General features: G+C 42.7%; 1 protein-coding gene across 2 annotated transcripts in view; it reads right to left on the bottom strand.

Moving 5' to 3' along the window:
• The window catches only part of LOC138569646 (uncharacterized), a 1,436,407-nt gene that overhangs the window by 677,393 nt on the left and 731,363 nt on the right, over nucleotides 1-27,651 (bottom strand). For both annotated transcript variants that reach the window (XM_069647797.1, XM_069647798.1), the window contains exons 31-33: nucleotides 21,988-22,127; nucleotides 2,367-2,529; nucleotides 1,507-1,593 (exon numbers count right to left, since the gene is read on the bottom strand). In XM_069647797.1, the coding sequence (XP_069503898.1) occupies nucleotides 1,507-1,593; nucleotides 2,367-2,529; nucleotides 21,988-22,127 (390 nt within the window). The remainder of the gene's footprint in view (nucleotides 1-1,506; nucleotides 1,594-2,366; nucleotides 2,530-21,987; nucleotides 22,128-27,651) is intronic.

Below are 27,651 nucleotides of genomic sequence, written 5' to 3'. Positions count from 1 at the left end.
CTGCTCGCACTCAGCGTCACTTACGATGTTGATGCTGCCATCGCTGGAGGCTCCCTCAACAACCATGGCAGCCTCGGCCTGCATGGCATGGTGGGCTGAGCATGTGGTTTTGCGATCCTTCAGGGTTTTGGCCTGAACAGTTTGCGAGACTTGCACTGTCCCTCAGTGTGGTCCCATGGGGAGATGAAGGTTGCACAACTGGTGCAAGTCTTTCCAGGGAAACTTCCTATTACAGGAAGGGCAAAATAAAAAAATGGTGTTTTCCATGATGTATGGGGATAGCAGCCTGGCGAAATAGATGGGAGTAAAGGGGAATATACATTGTCTTAATGAGACTAGATATAAACCCCCCCCACTCTCCCTACTGTGCAGGGCTGAGGCCCAATGGGGCCTTGAGAGGCCATAGACAAAGGATGGTCGAGACGGGAGTTGCTGCTGTCGACGAATGAAAACTTGTCCTTGAAGCCGTCACCGAAGATCTTGCGGTAAACGGTTATTGAAAGGACAGAAGTAAAATCTAGAATTACACTTTTCTAAGTAATGGCGTCAGCCAAGAAGAAACTCTGCAACATGTGTCCGACTATGATGGCGGAAAAAACCAATCTGAGGGACCTCGACACGTGAAAGACCATGGGTACAGTAGACGTCACACTATGGATAGTATTGCAGGCACATCCTGCAGACAACCCTTTTTTGAGTTTCGGAATCAAAAAATGTAACACTCTGCAGCTACCACTAGATTTTGGCCTATGCATAGCATCTGATCTAAGCAGATTCCACAAGCCTCCGAAATATATATATATATATATATATATATAACCTAAGGCCATCCTCCCTACCTGCATATTATTGTAGAGGGCCCATTTCATTTGCCAGCTTTGTGGTTCAACTAATGCTATTATCTTAACCCTGTTGTCCCATTTAGCTCTAGATATGCATGAGAGCTTTTCAAGACATCTGAAGTGTTGTGCGCTTCATCTCTTCCTGGGGCACGCAGCCAGTGTACTGGATTGCCCCAGTACGCAGCATGCCAGACGCTTCAACAGATACCAACTCGTCTGACATTGGGACTGGTGATCGTAGAGGCAAGGCCTATGCGTAAACACTCAATTTAATAAAGAGCCATGTTGAAAGGTGGTACATACAAGGCACATAGGATTTACCCACCCTATATTTACAGTCTCCTGCTTGAATCCCTCCCTGAAATTCAGCGCACGGTTTTTTCCACAGCCTTTCAACTATACCAGCAATCGCAAAGATAGCCCAGAATCCAAGGGTTCATTCTGACAATCAGTTTCTATTAGGTTTTTCCCCTTACCACCAAACAGGTTCAACCCTAGTCCTAACACATGCCACTAACCAGCCAATGTGCTAATAACTAGCCAACTTGATGGTGTTTATCTTCATGTATTAAACATCCAGTCAACCGCGTCAACTCCCGATTGCCTGCTGGCCCATCGATGCACCCCATGGATACATTTAAGGTGGACATGAGACTCAACTTACGGGTCGATGGTTTCGCGCAGAGGCACATATTTCCATGTTCTTTGGGAAAATCCTGTTACTATAAGGATGAGCGAGACTGGCACACATCTGAAAGAGAGGGCACACAGGTAAATATGGAGAACAGCACATATCACATGCCATACATACAGCCTTCTCGGCTACACTCTGTGGTGGTCTGAAGGCTTCCTTGAAAGCTAACGTGTAAGGAAAAGAGACAAATCTGTCGGGTGCACCATGAAGATGTGGTTCCATGTCCAAAGGTCGACTTTTAAAAGTGAGACTCCCGAAAATGAGACTGAAGGGGCAACCCTTCCATGGTTGACTACCTACGCTTTGCATTGTTGTAGTCAAAACGTCAACTTCAGCAAAACCTTTGAAAGTCGACCACAGCCCGTTTAGTTATGTTTTGTGTCGTTTTCTTTTAGTTTTGTCTGGTTTGTGGGAGGAGGTCATCCTATAACCCTTTCCTCTCTTCCCAACTTTAACTTTTCCTAACTTATCTGACTTTTCAAAACATATTTTGCTTTATTTTACAGGATCTTTTTTTCTCCAAATAGTTCCCTAACCCAATTCATTGTTTGTTCATTTTTGGACAGAGGAAAACGATTTACCAGGTCGATATTTGGTCAGGTAGACCTAAGCAATCTCACTTTGGGTTGTGACGTTTTTTATATCTGTCGACCTTTGGACCTGCGACTGAATGTGTTATTAATTGCAATAGAAATACTTTTAGTTTGGGGTGCTGCCGTGCGAGTGACATGCTGCAGGAGACATTTCCTGATTGCGCATAATGAACTGGCCCTGGTCCCTGTCCTTGCCACAGCCTCACAGCAGGGCCACTCACTCACTCACTCACTCACATGAGGGTTTTCAGGCTGGTATCCAATGAGTAGAGTTTGGACAGATTCTTCCTTTGCATTCATGATAGCCAGGGTCTCTAGCAGGTAGTGCTTCTTCATTTTGTCTACTGTAAATGTTTCTTGCAGGAGAAAGCTCTGTGGCACTGCCAGTTTGAATGGATGCCTGGAACGAGAAGATAACAAGGGATTTGAGGAAACACTGTAAATCTAGACTTTATTGTGAGTCACACTGGGGAAGGAAGATGGTGGAATTTCTAAATTCAGTTCCTGGCTTTCCCACAATACCATGGGAAGATATGGAAGGCGGAGGATGAGCTCACGCATTGCTTAAGGAATAGTGGCAGGTGTGCCAGGATTGCCTGATCCGTGGCTTTGTAAGAAGATTGTACACATCGCCACGAAGGGCATGACAAGGCCACAAAAAGCAAGGCATACCACCTTCTGATTATTGGTGGCCACTAGATACCTTTGGAGGCAAGAGCCTCTCCCGTAAAACCATGGGCGGCACAATCTTTACACTGCTCTTCACCAGCAAAGTTCATCCTTATACTTCTTGTATTTTCTTAGGTCTTCAGACAAGAATTCACCAGCACACGCCCAGCCACGCCTCACCAATTGCACTCGTCCCCTACAGCCCTCAATAGCAGAAGCTGCTTTAGTCCTCATGATCACATAATGCAGACTTGTTTCATCTCATCTGACCACTCTTCTACCGAGTCCCCTCCAATGACTGCACTCCTGCAAGTTCATAACACGCCTTGCAATACCCCTTGAAATTCTGCCCATGCCCCTGCCATGCAAGACTCCCCTCATAGCCTTATGATCCAATCTTAAAACGGCTTCCTGTTTACATAATGGGCCTTTTGCCCTCACACATTGCATTGTAAAATCAGTTATCATCTAGACACCTAAATAATCAGAGTTGATTGGCCTTTTACTCCCTAAATCAATACGTTCTTACTCAGGTCTCAAGTCTAAGATAAGTCACATTATCAATTCAAATATATTTACAACTTCCTGAAACTGTTTTTTTTCTCCAACCAGACGTTCAGTGTTCCGTTAAATAAGTGACACCCCAACAACAGAGCAACCTAATTCATACATTTTCCATTCGCTACCAGACTTCATATTATCCTTCTTCTTAGCTCTTTGTTAATCACAAAGCGGGTGTTACTCCTTTTGTGTTCAGAGTGCTTTATGTCAATACCAACCTCGGTTCTTTAAATAGTCTCCAACCAGACCGCCATCAGCTATCTCACTAGTCATTTACTGGTCTCTCGTTTATGTTGGATGCTAATTGGAGCTCTCCTATATGGTTTCCTAGCTGGTCTGCACTAACATATTAATTCATGTATCTGATTTATTCCTAACCTGTGAACCCACCGTTGACTATCAGAAGGCCGGTTCTAGAATGTAACCACACATCATCATGTTTCAGTGTTTATTATTCTCATTTATTCACGCATCCTTAGAATTCCAGGTAGTAATCCAAAATTGCTTGTCATTGGAAAATATTGCATCTATGTCTCTCCCTCTCCATGTCATACGGCCTCATTATAACTTTTGCATAACGGGTTAACGGGCTCTGCTAATGGAGGCGGACCCGTTAAACCCGCCCCATGAATTTACGAGGTCCCCTCGCGGGATCCGGTAAGGACGCCTGTTAAAACCAGGCGTCCTTAGCGGGTCCCGCGAGGGCGGAAGAGGGAGCTAACAACGGGCCGGTTGTAAACGGCCCATTGTTAGCTCCCTCTCCCATTCCCATTGAGTCCTTTGGGAGCTCAGATGGGAATGGGGAAGGTCCGGGCTTGGGTTCCCAAAGGGAGGAATTACCGGGCCCTCCCAACTCGGAATGGCCCGATAATTCCTCATTCTGGGAACCCGGTAAAGGAGCCCGGTTTGGCGGCAGCTATGGAGCTAATAGCTCCATGGCTACCGCCAAACTTGTAATGAGGCCCATAGTGTTATAAGTGAGTCCAGCGTAATTCTTTTTCTGAGTGGCCTGCTATCAAAAAATGTCTTAGAAGCTTAGGTTGTAAATTTACCACCTGGAATTCTAGATCGTTGCTCATTCAGTCGCTTTAACTAAATTCCATGCGGTTTAATCCACATGGATCCGGTTACAAGACATGTAGAAAAGTACATTGCATAAAATGATTGACAACCGATAAAAATATACCATTTACCATTGTTTGTCGGTATATTCAAACTCGTTTTCATTAAGTTTCCTCAATCTCTCTATATGTTTTAAATAGTGATCATCACAATGTTTTCATCTCTTTTTATTAAACAGAGGGGGAGCTTGTGTGTTCCAAACCTTAATGCTAACAGACCAGCTATTTGTTTACAATCTTATTATCCTGGTTTGCAATTAGGTTAAAACTAAAAAAGGACACTCATTTGACTAATTTCAGTGTCCACTGGAAGGAAGCACTAATAATTCACCCTCTTTGTACTGAGGGGCAATGAGTATGTATTGGAACAGCTGCCTCAATTGCATAGCAAAGAGAATGAAGCAGAGGAAGCTGGTGAACTCATTGCTTAGGAAACTATATTAAACTAAAGAGATGTATACCTGGAAAGGTTGGTATGGTGTGCGTCAGATACTGCTTCTGTATCCGACCCACACCTTCTGTAAGAAAGCACCGGGAAAGGGAATTAGTTGACCAATACATTAGGGCCTTCGGAAATTGTCATTTCAAAGATGTGTCAGATATGGAGGAAAGAATTAGAGATTGTTTTTTGGTGCATTCAAATAATAAACAGATAAAGGACGACATTTGACCCAAAATCCCCCTTACTTAATGCAGTTATAAAAATAGCAAAAAGAATAGAGAGGCCATTGAATGTGTGGACGAGGTTAAGTAGGAGGATAGTGAGAAACCTGAGCTGAGGGGTCAGGAATTGCACAAAGTGATGCAAAAGAGAAGGAGGCGCCCAGAGCGAAAGGGAAAGCTATGCCAGCAATGAATAGTCTACGAGACAATAAAGGTGCCTTTGGTGGGTCTGGGGCTGATGGATCATCTATAAGGAGGTGTTTCAAGTGCAACATCTCGTTGCAAACTCCAGAGAGTGGACAGGATTTAGGGTCAAGTTTGCAGAGTGGAGGCAAAAGGGGCGCTATGTCCAGTGTTGTACTGGCATTTCAAAACCAAGAGCATGAGCGGTAAAACGAAGAATGGATACAGTGTTTTCAAGTTGTACTATTGGTGAGTGAACCAGGTTTGGCTGTCAAAAGAAAGAAACCAGCATAACATTTTGGAATAAATTCTGTTATTGTGTCCCGCTCATGGATTCTGGAGCAAATTATACAATTATAAGTCAGGAGAAGTGAGTCCAAATTTTAACAAATTAGGTTGTATTGAACCAAAAATCTCATTCTGTGCATACGGCGAACAGATTGTTTGCATGAAGGGTGCTGCACAATTTTATGGGACAACTTCCGAGATTAAATGGCACTTTTTTTCAGGAGATTGGCAAATTATTGGGAATGCTTTTTTTTAGTATAGCATAGCATTTCATCCAAATGTTCCTTAACAAGTTTAGGACAAGGAGGTTGTTGGGAGAAAGTGATGAAGGGTCAAGTGGTGGTAACCAGAGGAATTTACATCTGCTCTAGACAGTTTTCCCCAAACTTAGCATCTGGTGACACACTTGTTGGAGAACGGATGCATAATGTTCCGTTGCGATTGAGAGATGTTATGATGAACAAGATGACATAAATGCACTCAAGGGAACCGAGCTACGTCATTCTGTAGAAGAAAAAGAAGCTTCACAATGACTTTGGGCCAGGCAAACATTATAGACGTAACTGTGGGGAAACTAGTAAATCCTCCAACACCGTGCAGTGCACAACACTGATGGGGGAGTGCCCCTGCTGGTGCATACATCGCCCGGGAAGAGACGCGGAGTGAGGACTCTGGAGCAAAGGTAGCACATGACCGAGTTTATGGATGTGGAAATAAAGTCCATTGAAGTCAGAATACTAATGGAGCTATTCTTTAATTCTTTGCACTATCGTAAGACAGAGGGAGCTTCGAGAACAGCGCTTTCCTATCCCTACTGGGTTTTTAGCACTATATAAATCACCAAAATCAAATCAAATCCAAACAGTGATACTGTTTTAAACCTTTACATATCTAAGGCATAGTACTGCCTTGTCACATATGAGACTGAGTAGCTAGTACTGAATTGCATAGAAGATGTGGGGCTGCCCGGTCGAGCTGGTCTCTGACCAACTTGCAAGTGATTGCCTGGCTGTTGAGTGGAATGGACTAGTCCAGGTAGGGATGTTAGGGGCCTTGGCTTCACCCTTTCAAACATCCAGGAAGCTGCATCCCTTAAATCGTTCTGGAAGGTTTTCTGTGCACGGTGTAGTGAACAGAATGCCGACCATCTTATAATGTAGCTTCATGCCCATACTGAACTTCCTCAGCAATGGGTGTGTGGTAGGCACAGCAGTTCCCATGTGCAGATGTTCAGTGACAGCCCTCCTGTGCATGCAGGGAACCACTGGGGGTATTGAAGATATAGACGGGTGCACTGTTCACCTTCTGCAAGGCTACTATATTTCCAGACCCTTCATCAGAGATTCCTACACCTCCTGGTATGTCGCTCGAGTGCTGAAGGCACTAGAGGGAGATCCCATAATGGGTATCTCACCCCAACTTCTCTCCTACAGCACAGTGTTTCTCCTTTCAAACACACATGCCCGGAGACTGGGTGAGCTAGGGGCATTGATGTTCTTCCCCCGAGTTCTCCCGGTTCCTTGCAGAGAGGTGAGTCTTTGTGTACTTCTCCCACCTTCTGGCCTAAGGTGTGCTCTTCCTTTCATCTAAACAGGGATATTGTGTATTGTGTAAACAGAAACACTTGTGTAAAGGCACGTTATAAATGACTTATTCATTGCCCCCCCCCCCGCACTCTATTCCCACAGGGTTAAGAGCACTCAAACTCTGCTGGGCACACTATGGATGTGGGGAGAGCAATGAAGGAATACAGGAAGAGAACAGAATCATGTTGTCCTTGCTTTCATCTTCTGATCTCATTGTGGCCAGGTCTCCTTGAATTGGTGGCCAACCTCTGCTACTCCCAGCAGGTTGATTAAAATGTCAATTTCAATGGACCAATGCTTACATTTGGCAAACAATAAGCGCCAGGGCCCAAATACTTTCTAGCACGCCTGTGACACATCAGGGCAGGTAGCTCGTCGTCCACCGCTGCCAGTGTCGACCTATTTGCGCATAAAGCTGTAACTCCACAGGCTCATTGGGTCGATGGGTGCACTGGCTAGGGCATATGCGTGATTTACAAATACCAGTCAACATAACATAAAATACCATAATCAGCTGGTTTGATCTTAAACTGAGACATTGTAAGAGCTTTTAAAAAAAAAATCATCCTCATTAGCATTTTGCTCTGATTTCATTGGTGGCAAGTGGAACATGCTGAACGTCTGTCCATAGAACAGAGGTCTGCTTTCCTCCTGTGGTAAAGTGATGGACAAATTCAGGCAGCATACTTTCTGAATCGATGACCATTCACTGCAGCAAAATCTTTATGTATAGGCTGGCTCTCCGGACATAGGGCCTCATTACGAGGTAGGAGGTAGCCATGGTGCTATTAGCACCACGGCTACCCCCCTTACCGCATTCCGGGTCCGGGTTCCCGAAATAGGGACTTCCCGGGTCTTTCCAACCTTGGAGGACCCGGTAAGTCCCCATTCCGGGAACCATTTCCCATTCCCATTCGAGTCCCCATAGGGCTCAATGGGAATGGGGATGGAGCTAATAATGGTACAGCAATTTGCGGTACCGTTATTAGCTCTGAAGTCCCTTAATGGGTCCCTTCCATAACGCCTGGTCAAACCAGCCGTTAAGGAAGGGACCCGCTAAGGGACCTCGAAATAGGCTGGTAAGGGCTTACCAGCATCAGTGCCGGTAATCCCTTACCACCTACCTAGTAATGAGGCCCATAGACTCCTCTTTGGCAGTGGCCTTTTCTCTGGCCGTACCCTTGAGTTGCTGGTGACTGTCCTGTTGTCAAGCCAACCTGCTGTGGCAGCGCCACTGATTATTACAGTACCTGCTGAGCTGCACCAAAGAACAATGCCACGTAGGAAGCATGGAGCTGTATGAAGGCATGGCCAGCATGAGCGCTCAGCATTGCCACTGTCTAACGGATTGTTATTCATGAAAATGGATGACGGGCCCTGCCGCACCAGCATGGGTCATACGCTTTGTGAATAACCATTCATGAGCCAGCCCAGGATGCAGAGAGATGGGCAGTGCTCACTGCTGTTGCTTGTTGGGCAACTACGACTGAATGAGAGCTCAAATAAAGTCACCTACACACCACATCATGATCAAACTGACTCAGAAACAATAAGTGCCGGTGCTCAGAAATAAGTGCCAGGGCTGCGCTCTGCAATTGCCTATGACATAGCAAATGTGTCCGTGTCTTCAGAAATCCGCAGTAGGTTGACTAAAGGCATCTCCGCTGTATGGGCAGACTTGCAGGTGGGTTCACCAAACACTTCCATAAAAGATTACAAACTACGGATTCTGGGCTCTGCTGCCTTATTTGGAGCCGTGGTTCTGGATTTAATATCACGCTGAGTACTTTATGGTCTAAAGACAGGGTTTTCCCTTGTGTTCATGCCACATCACTCAATGTTAAGGCTCCCTTTTCACTCCAAAATCGCGTTCTTTTCCTTGGTAGATAGTATTATTCTGCACTGCAACGAGGAAGAGGGGTGAAGGGGAATGGCCATTACCTCCTGGTAATCCTCATTTATACTATTCCTCGTACCAGTGTAACTGTCTTCCCTGGTGGATATTGAAAGTATGGACTGCTAAGATATTAAAGTAAGACTCTTGAGCTGAGGTTTCTCTTAATCCCACCTCACAGAGAAATAAGGGAGATAACATTTGTTTATTATTACTGTGCAACAATTTTCCTGTTCACCTTATCATTCAGGACTGGGACGAGGAAGAGTGGGACTTGGAGTAAACAAGATTACTGGTAAGTAATCCGGGTATACTTCTCCCTGTTAAAGACCCTGTTCGAATGCATAAAATCGCTCACATTTCGGCACCGACATTTCATCTGCACCCCACCCTGGATTATTTATAATACATAATGTGTCACATGTTAAAAGGGATCGGTGGATTATTTTTTCACAGAAAGGGGTGTCATGAATTGTGCTTTTCCCGGCTGGTCGTCGGTTTGCTTTGTAGAAAATCCATTACCTGTTAGTGCATTGGTTCATATTTTAGAAAAATACACTTTTTTGGCAATGTTTTTTTTAAACCAGTTAGTGTTTTTGGGGTTCGGCTTTTGCTCTCACATTCTATGACATGTGCGCTATAATAGTGTGTGCTATATGAACATGTGCATACATTATTTGTGAGTCGCTCACTTTCTGTGCTTTACGAGTATTTACAGCAGAAAAATGATTCCAGATGTTCAAGTCTTTAAAGACAGATGCGCCCAGCTGGATTATTCCCACTGGCTCCTTTGCACTCAGTGCGTGCAATTTACTGCAGTGAATTACTGATATTAAGCACAGATGTCAGCAAATACACGCGCACTAATACGTGCCACCTGGGAAATCATTTGTGACTGTGGTGCAGCTTATTCATAGACTGGTTGTTTCCTCATTGTCGTCATCTCATTGCAAGGCGGGATGTTTACCTGTTTTCTGCAGCAGAGGATATGAATTTACACAGAATGCTAAAACGAAGAGGGCAATGGAGTCTATTATTGGACCACTCTACGTTTGTCCCTATAGGTTCAAGGGGTGTACAGCGTGAACTGCAAGTAATGAGTTGACGTTCTTCCCCTCTTGGCAGCTTCTCCACAGAGGCGTAGGCAGGGTAGGGCCTGAGGGGCAAGGCCCACCCAAAATATGTAAATGCACACTCAGCAGCGCTGTGTGGGTATTTACAGATATTTTTGTCAGTGTAGTGGGCCCAACTACATTAACATCAGGCCCCATTTGCTAGACAATCCTGGCTACGCCTCTGCTTCTCCATTCTGTTCCAGAAGCCGCTGCGAGGCGGATGGATGCGTTCAGTAAGGTCTCGTGCACGTGGGTGACGCTGCTGCGCAGAGGCTCGAGCAGTAGCAACTGGTAAATTTATTGACTCGAGGAATATTTCCGCCAAAAAGAATCGGAGTGGTTCTAATCTCCGCATGATTCACTGTTTGGAATAACCAGTTACAGGAACAACTGCCAACACATGTTCAAGTTTGTGTTGTTTGTGCCAATGTTCATCAGTACTGTCACGTAAGAGAGCACCCCCCTTGTCTTTGCCCATTAAGCAGTAATTTGAACATATGGCGACATGCCTATGCTGTCTGTAAACATGTGTCAGTATTATTATGCAAAAACACATTCCTGTTGGAACAGTGTTTACAGATTCGAGTCACGCATTTTGGGCTGTGCACCAAAATGAGCTGTTTAGGAAAGAAAGGGCATTCTTGACTTCAACACTGATCAAAAATGTCCCATGCGTAGAGTCACTTCTACGGTCACTAATGTTGCCCTAAAAGCAAGAAGTGGTCAAATGTCCTTTCCTAAAGAAGAAATTGCACTGGTGAATACTCTCACCAATAGAGCGGCAGGGGGGCTGCCCTTTGTCCCATTCACTTTGCTGAAAATCTTTTTCCGAAAACTCACGTGCAGCCACTTACACATCATTACCTCATTATCCTATTTTTGATGAATTTGCTGCAATATGAGAAAATGCTTCAGTGTCAGAAAGAATGCTTTGAGCAAAGCATGGTGTGTGCGGTTACATGACTTTATATTGAGATATTATATATCGAAACATTTATAACAAAATATTTTATACTGAATGCACTTTCTTTTGTTTTTTGGGGGTCCCCCAAACCCCCATTTCCAACCCCTAAAAACCACCCCAACTGTTTCCTGAAAATATTAAATCCTTTAGCTCACCCCTAAATGCATTCTCCATAAACGTTTTCAATATAAAATATTCTATATCTGTTCTTTCAATATACAATTATCAATATAAACACTGCATACCAGTGTGTGCTTCATACAAATAAGTTCTCATGCTCCACAGATGGTATTTCAGTGGTACCTCATTCTCTCCTGCATTATTTTGCATGGGTACAACATTGGGTTGCACACGTGGACAAAGGGGGGATGTGGGGTTGCACGAATATGGAGAGAATGATATGCGCTAGGTTTTTCACCAGTGGCAGAGCAATTATGCAAACAATGCCAATTGTGCCAACATCATATTGCACATGCCGTACCCTGGGAACCCTTTGCTAAAGTTAAATGTGACTTTATACAGTTGTCTAAGGTGACGTGTGTGGGAATGTGTCCTCGTAGTTGTCCATATGTTTTTATTGGGCAGAGGCATATCGCATTCACCGGGCAGAGAGGTGTGCAGTGGTTAAAGCACTGATCAAAGATTTAATTCCATGTTTTGGTGCATTAATAGTGATCGCAGAATGCACTTCTCGGGTAAGTACATCAGGACTTTGCAAAGTGCTAAATATTCAGCAGAAGTTCAGCTGTCCATATCACCCCTATCTGTGGCGTGGTGGAAAGACAAAATGGGATTGCGAAAAATAAAATCTCAAAGAGGTAATCCCGTTCTCACCGGAATCCGACATAACAACATGAAAGCTCGAGGCGCATCTCATTAAGGGTTGCTGCCGTTCTCAACTGTTTGTAAAAATTCTTTTCATTGAATTGTAAACAAATAAAAAAAAAAAAAAAAAAAATCTCAAAAGTGGTATACAGTGTTTATAACAAAAAATAAAATACCTAATGGCATTTATAACAAACACAAATAACGAAAAATACTGATTTTTTTTAAAGAAAATATTTGTGGGGTTAGGGTAAAGGGTTAAATCTTGTGAGGCGGGGGTTGGGGCGGGTTTTTAGCAAGGGGAAACGGGCATTTGGGGGGAAACACCCAAAAAATTAAAAAAAATTGTACACGACTTAAACCGTCCTCTAAATCCCTGCCTTCAGGGGGTGGAGTATGCACAATTAGGAAGTTCATGTTTAATGCAACCGACTAAGGGGCTGTTTCTGAGCTCGTGATAAAAAGTATGTGGAAATACGGCATTCTCCCCTCCAGATTCCAGCACCATCATCCTGAGATGGGTGGAAATATTGAAGGGGAGTTGTTGTGCTTTCCATCTGAAAATGCAGCTAAAATCACAGGTTGTGGGGGAAACATGTGCTCCAGTGGCATTGCGGGCATTTCTTGATAGATTGCCACTTTCCTAGTTTAAGAATGTTTTCTTAAACTTTCCTTAAACTAGAAAAGTGGTGCTGCAGGCCAAGAAATGCATTGTTTGTAAAGTGAAAAAGTGTGCAGTGTAGTTTAACGCCACCTGAAAGGTACCGTATGTTTACTCGTTTTTCTGTTGTGCTAAACCAGTGCTACTGTGGCTCCATGTGGCTGCCGTGCATACCGCATGGTTGCTAGGGCTGTTGTCAAGCCATAAATCGGGCTCATGCAGAAGCCGAGGATTTCAAGTCCCTGCACCACATTCTTTGCTAGTCAGAATATGGCTCATGTAAGAAAGGTGTTGTTCCGGGTTGGAACAACACATTTCTATATTTACATGGACCTCTGAATCAGGCCCTAAATAGATGATATTGACTTCTCTGTATAAGGCTTATTGTGTAAAACCCTATAAAAAAAACAGCGGTCTCTGGGGCAGGGGGGGCACATTTTGGGGAGAGGGATCCCACGTCAGTCTTCCTGTCAATTTCTGCACAAATGTATAGAAATAAATCTTGCCTCTACACCTTGGCTTAATGTTGCCCTATTGGATTACTTGTTGAAAAGCTGCATGTTTCTACAATTGGTGGGGTCACACCTTGGATTCACCATGACCAGCTGAGACAATAACAGAAGTAGTGAACCACTTCCTCGTGCACACCAGGATAGTCAAGAGGCCAAATTGAAACCTGTAAAGGGTGTTAAAATGAGAGCTGGCAGTGAAGGTTGATGTTTCTCCTTGGGCTGCCCAAAAGCCTGCTATATTTAGACCAAAGGTGGCACAGGTAGTTGCAGGAGGGGCAGCACATTAGAGGGTGTAAATTAAATAGATGGAAAAAAAGAACAATGGGTTGCAAGGGTATGGAAGTAATAGGAAAATAATAATACACATAATTAGGAGAGGGGAAAATAACACAACAAAGGACATAATTTGGGAAGCAGAAGGTGGGACCCTGTTTTACTAATGGGAGGAGTTAGGCTGAATCTAGCCCTATGATGACAGAGCAGGAAAATACAGGGAACTGGGAATACATGCTAACATGGAATATCCAATCAAAAGGGCTGAGAGCCTCAGCCAGCGCAAAGGCTGTGCACTATATGAGCATAAATTACCAACTGAACCATAACATAAGGGGACAGAGTGAGGCATATCCTGGTGTCCAGCAGGTAGTGTGACATTGCACGGGTGCAGGGCTCTTTCAATGCATGTGGGCCCATGAAGGAAGTGTGGGCCCACTGTATTGGCTAATACCTGGCCTGTGGGCAGGCTGCAGGTGGGACTAGATGATCCCCCATGATGTCTGGGACATCCGGAGGTACACAAGAGACTCAGCCGGTACGTCAGGAACATTCCCTATGTGCAACAGGATCTGTGGGAAATGAATGAGCCATGTGGCCAAAACAATTGCCCAACTTCAATGTGTGGACAAGATGAGGCCCAGCCAGGTATTGACTGTCAGTGGAGGAATGGGCTGGGAAGGAGAGGGCAAAGGCTTATTGACGAATAGAATCAGGCTTTTCATCTCCAGAGACAGCTGCCTCCACCCTGTCACAGAACATGTATCTGATGTGAACTGTGTGCTGGTCATGCAGACTGAAAAACATCAAGTCTATTGGCCTGCAATCATGAAAGTTCAGATAGATTGAAGATATGTAATCATTTTTTGACTGACCATCTGTAGTTTCCGGACTGTATGATAACATGCTAGATTTATTGCCTCGGGTACAGAAGATAGAGGATGTGAAACGTAAACTATATCTGCTACAAGTGACATTTGAGAATGAGAAAAATAAATGTCGTCAAGCTTGCACATCGAACAGTTGCTCTTTGCACGATATATGTCATGTGACCCAGATGTTCATGTTGGCCTATGTGGGTCATACATATTGCAGTGATTATTGTCGCCGTAATTGATTTCTTTCCTTGCTCGTGCTGTTGCTGAAAGCGACGTCACACTTCCGTGCATGCGCACATCGAGGGACTACCCACAATGCTGAAAGACTGGACACAGCTAACAATTATTGCCGAAACCAAGAGCAATAAAAAAAGAAACAGTGATGAAATTGCAAACTATATGTGAATTGAGTACTTATAAAAAAAAATTAACATATGAACATCCATCGATAGTTAGATGACATATTAGACAGTCTGAATATACATGCCTGGCGAATCTTTTTATTGCCACGGACAGAAAATAAAAGCCCAGATGAGGCTCGAAAGAGAAATACTTGAATGTAATGGAACGGAAAAAAGACAACATAAAATATATGTAAATTGTGCTAATAGGCATAAAAGGGGGAAATGTTGAAAGCAATAGTATTTTATGCTCCCGCCTAGGCACTGACCGTGTACTGTAAGGAGCAGACCAGTATAGCGGCTGTGAATAGACTGTTTGGCTGTGACTTTAGTCTCTTCCTGTGACACAAGCACACATCAGGGCACGGTGTTCTTGCCTGAGAACGGGAATAAGTACCAACTTAGAATTGTATGTACATGTTTTCTATGTACAGCACTTTGGTGAAAGTGCTATATAAATAATAAAACGTTATCATTATCATAAGGTTCACGCGGGTGCTGGTCCGGAGACCCTGTGACGTTATGTATGCCGGAGCGATCCCCCATGGTCGGAGATTGTGTTGCGTGGGTAGGCTGAGCAGAAGTGTACAAGCATAGCATAGTGCTGTTAAGACATGGTGCTCAAGGCTGCAGGATGTTAGGTGAAGAAACCAACTAAGGGTTTCTTGCTGTTTTTTCTGTGAAAGGGTGCATTGTGCAAAATCCTATACAAAACCCAGGAAATCTGACCAGAGCGGCCACATTTCCACACACACAAACGCACACACCTGCTCCGTTCCAACACGCCTCAACAATGCGACGACAGCTCCCACAAAAGTATCATGGTGATGCCGGGCAGGAGGCATGGAGCAGTGCATATCAATATATCAATACCTCTCCCTGAGCCCTGCTTCCTCCATGTGCACCAGAAGTACAAAGACTGCACGCCAGGCAGGCAGCCTTTGTATAGGTGTGCCCCTGAGGTAAAAATGCCCATCCAATACTCCAGCCGTCATTTCCATTGAGCCATACAAGACTGGTGAAGCAAAATGCCCCAGGCCTTGCATGACGCAATCTGCAGGTGCAGGCTGAGTTACTGTTTGGGCAGGCAGCAGCACACAGGCACAGGCTGGGGAGCATTCCGCCAGATGCTAGTTGGAGCTGAGGGAGCACTCCCCTTTCCCTGGGCATGTCCAGTACCCCCATAATTGGCGTTGAGGGAGCACCATCTCACCATTTATGGATGACACCCCTTGGTCTTATGTTTAGCTGCTAATCTGTTTGAGGAAGATTCATAGAACGAGGAGCGAATGTCTTAAAACATGACATGGAAAAGCTAGTTATTTCCCACTTTAATAGGGCATTCAGTCCTGATTTAACTAGGACATTTTCTAAATCAACTTAAATTGCATGTACCATGACTTTAAGAACCTTCAAATTACCTTTCAATATGTAGTTATTTAACAGTGTTTTTTCGAAAGTCCTACATTTACCTGAATAATCCATTCCTTCCTCAACATTTTAGCTTGGAATCTGCTTGTACTTAATGAATCCCATTGGGTCAGGTTACAAAAAAAGTATGTATGCAAGTGGAATCATATGTGCATTTTGTGGATGGTCTGATACTTAGAATCAAAGCTGAAAAGACAAATGCCTTTGGGTACGTCGTTTTGCCCATATGTAAAATATTATTATTTCTGGACCTCAGACACAGGGTACTGGGCTTGAAATCTACATTTGGGCGCAACCCTCATTTTCATGCGGGAAATGCTTGCCTCAGTGAGTGGAAATGAGCCAAGATGCATTTCTAAGAAAAAAATGGTGACCATATGTGGGCACTGAACTACAGTGCCACTCATCAAGATGGCAGCTCTCCAAATGGTGGGCAAGGAGCTATCAGAACAGGAACAAAATGGCTCCTCCATTTCTAAATCACAATTCTGCATTTTTACACAAATGTAAAGAAGGATTTTGAGAATACATACTGTGTGCTGTTACATTTTAACTAACAAAATATGTGCAGTAATGCATTGTAGCAGTTTTTCCAAGATGCAAACAAAAGGGGGAAATAACCATTTAAAAAAAGAATTCAACACCACAAACACAATATGAAAATTGTTATAAATGTAGAGAGAGTTGGGGGATTAATGAAAGATACAACAAACACGTTGACACGTGCTGTACAAAAGCAGTGACTGAAGCCATCATTCTGAGATGCCCTCCACTGTTCCTTGAGCTGATTTCCTCCTGTTTTTTGCAGACCAGCATGGGAGACAACAAACAAAGATTGTACTGCAAGCAAATGTAACTGGCTGCATCTCAGAAAAGGACACAGCATCTCAGACAAGATTACAAAAGTCTATGACAAGTACTGGACGATGGGGTTTTCACAATAACAAAACTTCGTTGATGTGGTAACATCCTCACTATTTCTCAAACTCTTACCCAACGCCTGTAGTTGGGGATATCAAACTTAGCCAGCAGAAGATAAACAAAGTACACCCGAAACCAAAATCTCCAAAGCACACCTAGTGATAAGAACTCTTATTAAACAACTTGAACTAAGTGAGTGACCCTGTGTGCCTCCATAATCATTCATCAAAATAGTAAACCTATCATTCACGCATTCATTGATCCTAGTATCAGACTGACACACATCCCACAATTCAGACGTTCCTCTATAGCACCGAAAATCCTAAAATTTAAGAAATCACAATCATGCCGCAATCCATCCCTCCCTGGAAAATATTAATGGCTCCTCCTTCTCTAAAAGAAGGAGATATAATGACTCACTTCTCTTTGACAAAGCGTTGTGCACCCAAAATCAGGAAGCAATTTATTACTACCTTCAACAAACAATCAATGTCTGTTTTTTTCAGACACCCTAAAATAACAATAAGGTGTGTACTTATAAGAATCACAGCCAGGAAATGCAAAGACTTCAAAAGAACACGCCCATTCTTAGCCAAAAGAAATCACCAGGATAGAAAGACGTCCTATTAAGTACTGGTCTAATACATTTAAATCAGAACTAACAGAGAAATAATTTCTCAATAACAAGATATTAGCACACAAAGCTGGTGCATAGATTTTACATTCCAAATTTAACATGTTTTAATATTCCTTAAAACATGTTAAATTTGGAATGCAAAATCCATGAGATTAGAGAAGTTTTCCATAGATATTGTAAAACCTATGTACCCTTGGATACATTCATACATAAGTATCTTAATAACATAACTAGTCCTAAGATCTATCCAGAATTCAAAGATAAACTTGATCCCACCATCGAGAACCAAGAAATAAAAGATGCTATATAATCCCCCACACTTAGAAAACACCTGGAAGCGATGGCTCCTTAGTTTCATTTTTCCAATAATACAAACATCTTGTACTGTTGTTACTACATGGGACCTTCGATTAATTTCTTCAAAACAAAGGTGCCATATGCCCAGCTCCAGAAGCTATGATAAAGGTATTCCCCAAACCAGACAATGTGCATTAATCCTACTATTGCCCCATATCACTCATAACAGATGATAGAAAAATGTGCGCAAGTATTTTGGAGACAAGAGAACAATCTGTTATTATAAATTTAAACCACATCACCCAAGTTGCCTTTTTAAAAGGTCATTTGGCAGATAGAAACACCAATATTCTGGAGAATTCCAAAGGCAGTTTCCCTTGGATATTAAAAAACATGTTGACAAGCTATAATAGGCATTCATGGAGGAAACTCTGAGATGGTTTCAGTTTGGCAACACATTCTGTAACATGGTACTGGTCCTTTATGAGCAACCAAAAGATTGTACCTTTGATAATAAATCATGCTCATCATTGTCCCACTCTTCTAATGCATATTATAGGGGAGCTCTCTTTGTACCCTTCCCTTTCTTATAGGTTGAGAACTACTAAATACATGCTTAAGGAACTTTAGCGAATTAAAGCGTATCCACCCACAACTGACAAATTATGAGTGCAATTTATGGAAACTACATAATACTTTTTGTGACCAATCTGTGATTCATTATCTCAGACCTAATCTCCTTGATCAACTCCTATGCCAAATTGAAACTGGAAGTTATGCCCCTTACTTGACTATGGCTAAAACCAGACATCAACCATAATTGACTCAATGGCAAAAAAGGTCTCCTCAACTATGCAGGAATTCAATTCCATCCAAATATCAAGGAAACCATAAGGTCTCTAATATACTCAACAAATAGTCACCTAAAATAGTGGGGTAGCATTTGAACTGTACATAGTCAAACAACCTCTCAATCTGCTACCACTTATAATTCTTGAATTGATATTTAAAGCCCTCAGCTCTAGCATATCAAATGTCCTTTGGCACTAGAAAAGACATGCGACCAGCTTTAACTTACTTGTGGCCTCTAAAAACAAAGGTAGGAGTAATTGTCTTAACTTCAAGGTGTACCAAACAACCTTCAAATGTAAGAAACCTTCATGGTGGTTATCAGAATATAATTCCCAATGTGCCATGGCTACATGTTAAAAAAGACACCTGGAACACATGGAACATCATTGCATCCTCTTCATCACCTCCATGCATACTACAAATAAGCTACTCCTCTATAACTCATGGCTACATTCAAATCCTGGCAGATCTAAAAATGCCCTTGCAGCCTAGACTTAGGACAATACACAGAGTAAATGTAAAGGACTAATATCATCTGGGCAAACAGGAAGAAATCAGGTATTCACACAAAGACTTCAGACTAAATGAACGTGACTGATACAAAGTCACTGCAACTTCATTGATTGTCTCTACTTATGAAGAGCTCTGAAAACAATGACTTCCCTAAACAGAGAACCCTGAATATTTACTCTTTTCTCCTTGGTTGTAAAACCTGGCCCGTGGACTTCAGGGTCCATAAGTCTCGGGAGGATAGCTCAGGGGCAACGTGATCACCCTGGAAGCAAGATGACACGGAGCAACACAGGTTCGATCCCCGGGTTCGCGCTTAGAAACCTCTAGGTATTAAGCACGTTATAAATGACCTATCATATCATAAACAAATGAATGATTTACATCTCAACACAGCCAAACACAGCCAAACACTGGCACCATGCCTATGAGGACCCCATTTTGACAAAACCCCAGTCAGAAAATGGTTGGCTGGCATTCACTAAAAACAACAACTCTGCAACCCTAACACAAACATCACTCATAATTACACAGAGATCATTGAGGGAAACCATGAGCAAATGTATGTGACTCCCCAACTATGAGCATTGCAATATATTCCTCAGGGCCCGATAGATATAGTTTATGACTGTATCTATTTAAGATGTTTTGGGCTTCTATTTGGTGAACAATCGCCTCCATTTCCATCGCCACCACAAACTGCCTGTGACCCTGGAGATCCGGGGGCCAGATTCCCTCCCATTCTGCTTGCCAAACCTTAAAGCAAAAGTGTCACATTTCCTTCTATCAGCTGCTCTGAAAACTATTGCATGAGGTTGAAAGAGAAGAACAACATTAACTATACCAGGTGGTGGTTAGTGACATGTTCACAGTGAGATGAAATGAAAAACTCAAAAAGGCTGGGTCCCTTTTTCCATCTAACAACCCCTATTATCTGCTACAGAGATACATTTCAGTTGTGGGTCAATCAGTAGGGTTGCAAGAAACCTTCCACCTGATGCTTTCAGAACTACCTAAATTGGACAGATTCTGGGCCTCATTCAGAGTTTGGAGGTAACCACGCTGCTATTTGCGGCATGGCTGCCTCCAAACTTGTCCCGATTGCGCCCTGGTGAATGGAGAATTACCGGTCGATTCCAAGGTTGGTGGGCCCGGTAATTCTCCATTCACCAGGGCCCTTCCCCATTCCCATTTGAGCCCCCAAAGGGGGGGTACCCAAAGGCGCTAATTTACGGTACCATTATTAGCTCTGAAGTCCCTTTGCGGGTCCCGTAGCAGGCGTTAAGGAAGGACCCGCAAAGGGAACTCGTAGTAGGGCGGTAAGGGTTTAACGGCACCGTCTCATTACCGGTGACCGTTAACCCTTACCGCCCTACTTGTAATGAGGCCCTCTGTCTCCGTTCGCTGAATTTGAATTTCTTCCCGATGACATAGATATTTAATTTCAGAATATGCATTCTCTCTATCTTTTAGAAATCAAGATTATAAACACTTGGACCAGGGACATGACAAAGGCTCCAATTGCCTGTCCAACTCACCTTTCAGTCCACTTATCAGTCACTCTTTCTCTGGTGAGCTGATAATACCACTTAACAACTTCAGTCACATTTGAAAACTGCTTACACACAAATGCAATGGGATTCATGATTATGCACCAAACTGTGAGGTATGTGATCTTCCCCATCTTTTCAACAATATTAACTCCTTGAGTGTGGCACAAAGAAACTACTGCAATTCCTAATATCTAGAATCCCACTTTAAAGCCATTACGGGGCTCATCACAAGAATAGCGGTGCAGGAAAAAACTACAATAAAGCAGTAGTAACGCTGTTATCACTGCATTACCGCCGCATTATCGCACCGCCGTTCTACCGCTTTGGTGGTCAGGTGGATGAAAAACCTGCAGCAAAATGCTGCAGGTAACTCTGCCGCCTTACTGCCAAAAAAACAGCCAAATCGGACGATCCACCTAAATCCCCATGGAGTCCATCAGTGGGGACTAACACAACTATATCATCACTTGAAATCCGTCTGTAATTCCGCGGAAACCAATTGGCGGTTACAGCTATTTAGTTTGGCAGTATTCCGGAAGATTTACCACCGGAACACTGCCAAACGTGTAATGAGGTCCATTAATATCTCTGTCATTCTGTCCTCCTGTCGCCCCACCATGGTACGACATCTTTTCATCGGCAGTCTTTTTTTAATGAGTTTTTTTAACGAAAGATTTAGAATTAAAAAACTCATTGAAATATATAGGGAGGAAGTGCATATAAGGGCTGCGGCGGTCAGGGATAGAGAAATAACAATAGGGGATGGGGGACTTGGGAGGGAACCCCCATAAATAAAAAATATCGATGAGTTTTTTCATTGAACATTTTTCATTAAAATACTCATCGAAAAAAAGACTTTCTATTACATGTTTTAGAACCCTCACCACTATCCCTTGAAGGATTGTACATTCCTTCCCTTTTCTTTGTTTCTATCTCTCTAGCTTCTATATGGTGGGTATTTTGTCAATTCCTTTACACAAATTATTTATTACCGGTTCATTTTGATTATTGTATGGATAGGAAATATGAGGAAAAAAAAGAAAAAACAAAGAATTTGTGTGACCTGAAATGGAGGGTTCCACGTTTTTGGTAGAGCATTTTCTCTTTCTTCAGTTCTGCTATCTCGCCGTTCAGTAGCAACACTATTGGCAGACTTTTGTGATCAGTCCAAAGAGCCTTCAACAGCACAGTTGCCTTTTTGGGCTAAAATAAAAAAATGTGAGAAAAATAGAATTTCATCATGCATTAATAGTAGGAAAAGAGGGACGTTTCTAGGAAGACACAAGCAGCAAAACATATAGTCTATTGATGGCGTGCAATATTATATATACTACATTACTTATGAATGCGAAGTGTTCTTATCGTATCTATGCTACATTTCACACTGAAATATTTATGACAAAAGAAGCAAATGTAACATAAATTGGGCATTTGTAGAATACTAAGAGGAGGAATGCTCAGCGGATGAGTTATGTTGGCACCATTACATACGGCACATTCTATGCCGACGAACTCAAGCTGTACCTCACTAATCACGAGATTATAGAAGGATATTATGGGCCTGAGCTTACTTGTGTACCCATGCAGAGGATTTGTGGCCTAGAGGTTTGGCTGGCTGCACCACTTTGAGGGGACTGAAACCTGATTGGCATATGGTTGATCCCCTACTGTAAAGTGAGGGACCAGCTAAATAGCAATGGATCCAAAGGCTAACTAGGTGCATATATAAGCTCAAATAATACAGTTCTTAAAGTATTTGTACACGTTACGGCCTCTCATTGAGACTATCCTTCAAAGTAAAGACTCAGAATGGATGGCCAATTTAAAGTTCCAAGATCTAATCTTAACAAGTCTCCTGGCTTCTACACAACACAGATGTTCCACTGTTCTGGCCCAAAACAAATGGTCAGAAGCCTAGTCTTCAAACTCCATCCCTATTCTATAGAACATAATAGAAGTAGTCCTCTGGAAACCAGGGAATCACAGTATGGTCTTGTCTTCCGGCCTCTTTGCTTTCACCCTGCTTCTCAAGGACTCTCCATGTTTACACTTCACTGTTATCTTTCTTTCCTGAGCAATCACGTGTAGGCTTTCCCAGCCTCAGGTTTTCAGGGTCCATAACCGGGCTGTCATAGACACTGGGCTTATCAAGATTCACATGTGATCTCTCTATGATCTTGGCTTTGCAACGATTAACAAAAGGTCTCTTCCAGTCCTTGGTTTTCTCAAAATTCACAACAGCATCAGAGTAGGACCAGTCTGGAATTTGGGTTTCTCAAATGCCAAACAGTTTCCTGCTGAACCTTAGGCATTGCAACAATCACAATATAATAATGTAATAAAAGGTCAGAGGTATGTTTGTCCCTATATGTTTGTCCGATACAGTAGCTTTGCCTGTTGTCACCACTAGAGGGAACTGTTACTATAGGATTTATAGTGGTCCTACTGTGTTAATGTAAACCAGCACTTTTGCCCATGTGCACAGGTTTCTACAGTAGTAGGCAATAATTAAGCTTCTCAAGTTTTGCAACAGGTTCTTCCTGACCCTTAGGCTTCACATGATTGAAATAGGACACAGGGGGCGCATCTCTGCCTCTCTGGCATTCTCTGCCCTAGTTAGCTTTCACAGCCCCCTTTATGTTCATTGGAGTGGAGCGTGTATTCTAGCTTCATTGCTGATAGGTTATTCCTCTTCTGAGTTTGAATTTTATCAGCTGATTGGATATTGCCTGGATACTTCTTATTCTCCATCATCATGTCATTTCATATTGGGTAATTACCTGAGGGTTGTTATTGTTACTAATGAGGGCATGCAAGATTTGAAATGTGTTCATGTTGTGCAGCACCATCTTGATATCTCATGTGTGGCCACCCTGTGTGTTCCCTCTGTTCTTCTGAGTCCAGAGTCATGCTGAGAGCAGTGAAGCACAAAGTACATGAGCCCTCTCTCGTTGGTTTTCATTCAGGTGAAACTCAGCTATTGAATCTCCATGACTCGTGAACACCACTGGTTCTCAGGATGTATGTGTTTCACAATGGTATGAGTGTTGCTTCCTTCCCCTGACTGTGCATGTGTAATGCAAGGCATCTTGTCAGGTGTAGTTCTGGTGGCCAACATCCTACAAAGTGATGCCTAAAGAGGTATTAACACATCGCTCAGTGAGCCGGTAGGATCCCTCCTCATTCACCCTCTGAGATGAACATCGGGTAGTGGGTGGAGCAGCTTGCTTGCTTGGTAGTGGGTGGCTTGCTTCCCTTTCATGCTGAATTCAGATACCTCACCACACTCCCCTTCCCTTTCTGTGAAACTCTAGCTAGTGTTTTTGGTGGGAATCCTGTTAAAGACTAGCAGCTGGGCACTTGAAAATTATATCAACACAAAAATGAAAGAAATGCTGCTAAATAATGATACCACACATGCTCTAGTCATGCAATATTATGAAGGTATCAAACTCTGGGTCTGGACTCCTCCTAGTCCCGTTCACATAATTATGTGTACAAGTATTCAATGTCCAAAGAAAAACCACACATCATGACACTTTGTAGTAAAATGGTAACTGATTATTATTATTGTCTTTAGTTCAAAACAACAGTATACATAAAAAATGAACATAAAATTTGCTATAAGCTTGGTGTAATCACTGCATGTAGAAATGACCAATTCTCTAACCTATGTTCCATTTCTACTGCAACATCCAAATTGTTATTAAAGTACAAAGAACTACAATTTTCTTGAGTTAAGAAAAATAAGACCCTACCAAAAGTTTTGAGAAAAAGAGATGTGAATTGAAAAGTATAGATAGAGACCCAGTGTGCAGAGAAACTCCGTGGCTCCAAAGCTAGTCGAGTATAGTGGAAAGAAAGTTAAGCAAAGTAAAGAACAGATTCTAACAACCTTTGTCAAACTGATGTGACAAATGATAAATTAGAGCTAGTGCTCAACACTCATGCTGAATAACAAGAATACTGCAATGTTCATATTTACATAATGGTTGATTAATGGTTGATTTCCATTCTCAATGTTCAGAGGAGCTGATCGAGTGGGGGTTCAAAAAAAACAATTTTTTCACTCCCACTTTGAAGAAACCATTCTTGCCTCCCCAATTTTCCTGTGGGGCAATTGCAGGTGCTCAGCCACTGTGTTGTTTTTCACACATTGGTTAACACTCAGACGGTGTAATACTCAGTTCCTAAATGATAAATGCATGGTTTTAGCCCCAAACCAACTCTCTTGTTTCTCGATAGGCTTGAATTTCCAAATCCTATGCTCAAGAGTTCAAAACAAAGTTTAGTTCATAAGAAAGGAGGTCCTTCTTTAGTCTGTGTGAATCTAAGACCAGTTACTTACTTTTCAGGCAGATAAAAGAGGGAAAAGAAAAGAAGGACACCTCTTGTGTTGGAGGTTTTTTCTAACAATTTGATTCAGAAAAAACAGAGGAAAGAGCCCTCATTGGGTCTTCCTATGCGTACAGGGGATGGACCCCAGACTGTGAAAGCATGTGTTGCTTTGATTAGTCATATGTGAAAACATAGGGCAGTGGTTATGTTCCAAGGCAGGAAACCACTAGAGTCCCCTTGCTGTCGACCGCGTTTCGGTGGTTGGTCTAGTCCAATATGGCCACCTTCATCAGGGCAAAATTAAAGGACCCTAGGGGAAAGGAATAAACTGGTTTGGAAAAAGTGGTGTATGTGGTTGGGACATGAATACGCTAATATTATTTGCATGTTGTGGCTCCGGGTAATAGTGCAATTCAAAATAATGTAATTGAACAAATGGGGTCTTCTCCCCAGGAAGAAAACAGTTCTTACCATAAGGGGAAGAAAACCCCAGCCTAGACCTTAAGGCTACTGATGCATGCACCCAGCACTTATGGTGTCAATTAGATGGACTGTTCCATAATTCCTGATTGGTAGGGCTTGTGGATAAACCCCAGAAACGACATCACAAAATGGGCGTAATGAATTACTAGTGCCCCTCTATCATTCCCAAAGTAATTTTGACTCACCGTGCCCATATTCCTTAAGGGGTTTGGCTATAGTCACTGTATGGGAGAATATAATGGTGAATTCACTGTTCCTTCCCTCTGCACATTCATATTTTCATTTGCTTTTGTGCCTCTTGCAGACACTGTGTATCTGTTGAGGAAATGACAGAACAATTCTAATTAAGCTTGAATCCCGGTTGAGGCAGGCTACCCCTGTATAGTTTCCCAGATTAGATGTCTATGGAGCACTGTGTGCCCAAGACAGTAGTGTCTTACCTTTGCCCTTAGTGGCTATGAGACAGCATAAAACCGCATGTCTCTCGGTACTTGCAGACTTGCTAGGCTGCTGCAAACTTCTGAGCTGCGAGTCCGCGTCTCTGCGTGTGGTCGTAATCATTGCTGTGAATGTGGAGATGTTGCTTAGCAACCTGGCTACGTTTCCATGCACTCTCAGCACATGGTTTTGTCTCCACACGCTTCATTACAGTTGTTTGCCTTGTGTTTAAACATTATACCATGTTTTCTTTTTATTCATTGCACATTTAGGCAAACCACCAATGATTGTGCATTTGTATGTTTTGTTCGTTAATTTTTCTTAAGCATGTGCTATTTTTTCTTTGATGCATTTGTTAAATAAGATGAATGTGCTTTGATCTATATGTACACTAAAAAAACTAAAAAGTTTTATGTTAAACTGAATGCAGAACATTATCTCTGCACTTACTAACACTGGCTAAATAAAAAGCTATAGTGCACTCTAGCTTTTTATTTAGCCAGTGTTAGTAAGTGCAGAGAGAATTTTCTGCATTCAGTTTAACATAAAACTTTTTAGTTGAGCGTGCGCATTTTCAGAGCAGGATAGGGCTTTACGCGGTTCCCGCAGCTTCTGGGTAGGGGTGGGTCCGCTGGAGTGTTAAAAGCAGTGCAGTGCAGTGCATCTTTGGGGTGGGTTTCGATCTCCGTAGTTCCTAGAGTGAGGCGCGAGTCAGCCGGAGTACTTAAGGCAGTGCAGCATTGAAATAGAATCAGGACTTCTACCCCAAAGCTCATTTAAGAAAAAATAAACGTTCTTACAGGCGCGCATGCGCATTTAACGGATTGCTCAACTCAAACTAATAAAAGTCTGTAAGGCAGCAATCAGACCCGGCACAGTGCCATCAGGAACAATTTAGAATGTACTTTTAAAAGCACTAAATGGAAATTCACAGCAGCAAGTAGAGAAGTGGCTAAAAGTTATTTCATCAGCCAAGAAGAAGAAAGAAAGACTCATTTAGATTGTGAAACAGTTTCCTAATAGGGAAATAGTTTCAGTTTAGGGTTAATTAGAATGGGTTTTGGCAAATATACACGAGAGGAACATTCTTTAAAAATAAGGAAGACCACAAAATTCATTCTAAACACCTCTCAGCTTGTAGCAGACAGGTAAAAGAGAAGCACATTAGAGAGAAAGTAATTATTCAGAAGGTCACAGGGCAGGACAGAAATTAATCTTGTGTTGTTTCTTTCTCACTGCAGATACCAGAACCAAGAGACCAGGGGTAAGGAGTGTCTGTAGTTTATTATTTTATCCACTACACCTTTCCCTTTCCTAGGGTTTCCGGCTCAACTGCAAAACCTGGGTTGAGCACGTAACATCCAGTGAGGTTCTGTGATGGAACACCCACCGGAAGAGCATTGCTCAGAAACCGAAGGTACGTGGTTACACCAGGGAACCGGGTGCTGGGTAGGAGGGCTCCATGAGA

This window comes from Ambystoma mexicanum, chromosome 2q (assembly GCF_040938575.1).
Source record: "Ambystoma mexicanum isolate Mex_15411 chromosome 2q, UKY_AmexF1_1, whole genome shotgun sequence".
Lineage (NCBI taxonomy): Eukaryota > Metazoa > Chordata > Amphibia > Caudata > Ambystomatidae > Ambystoma > Ambystoma mexicanum.
Note: the sequence above shows the minus strand (reverse complement) of the source record. Positions and strands in the feature narration are given on the sequence as shown.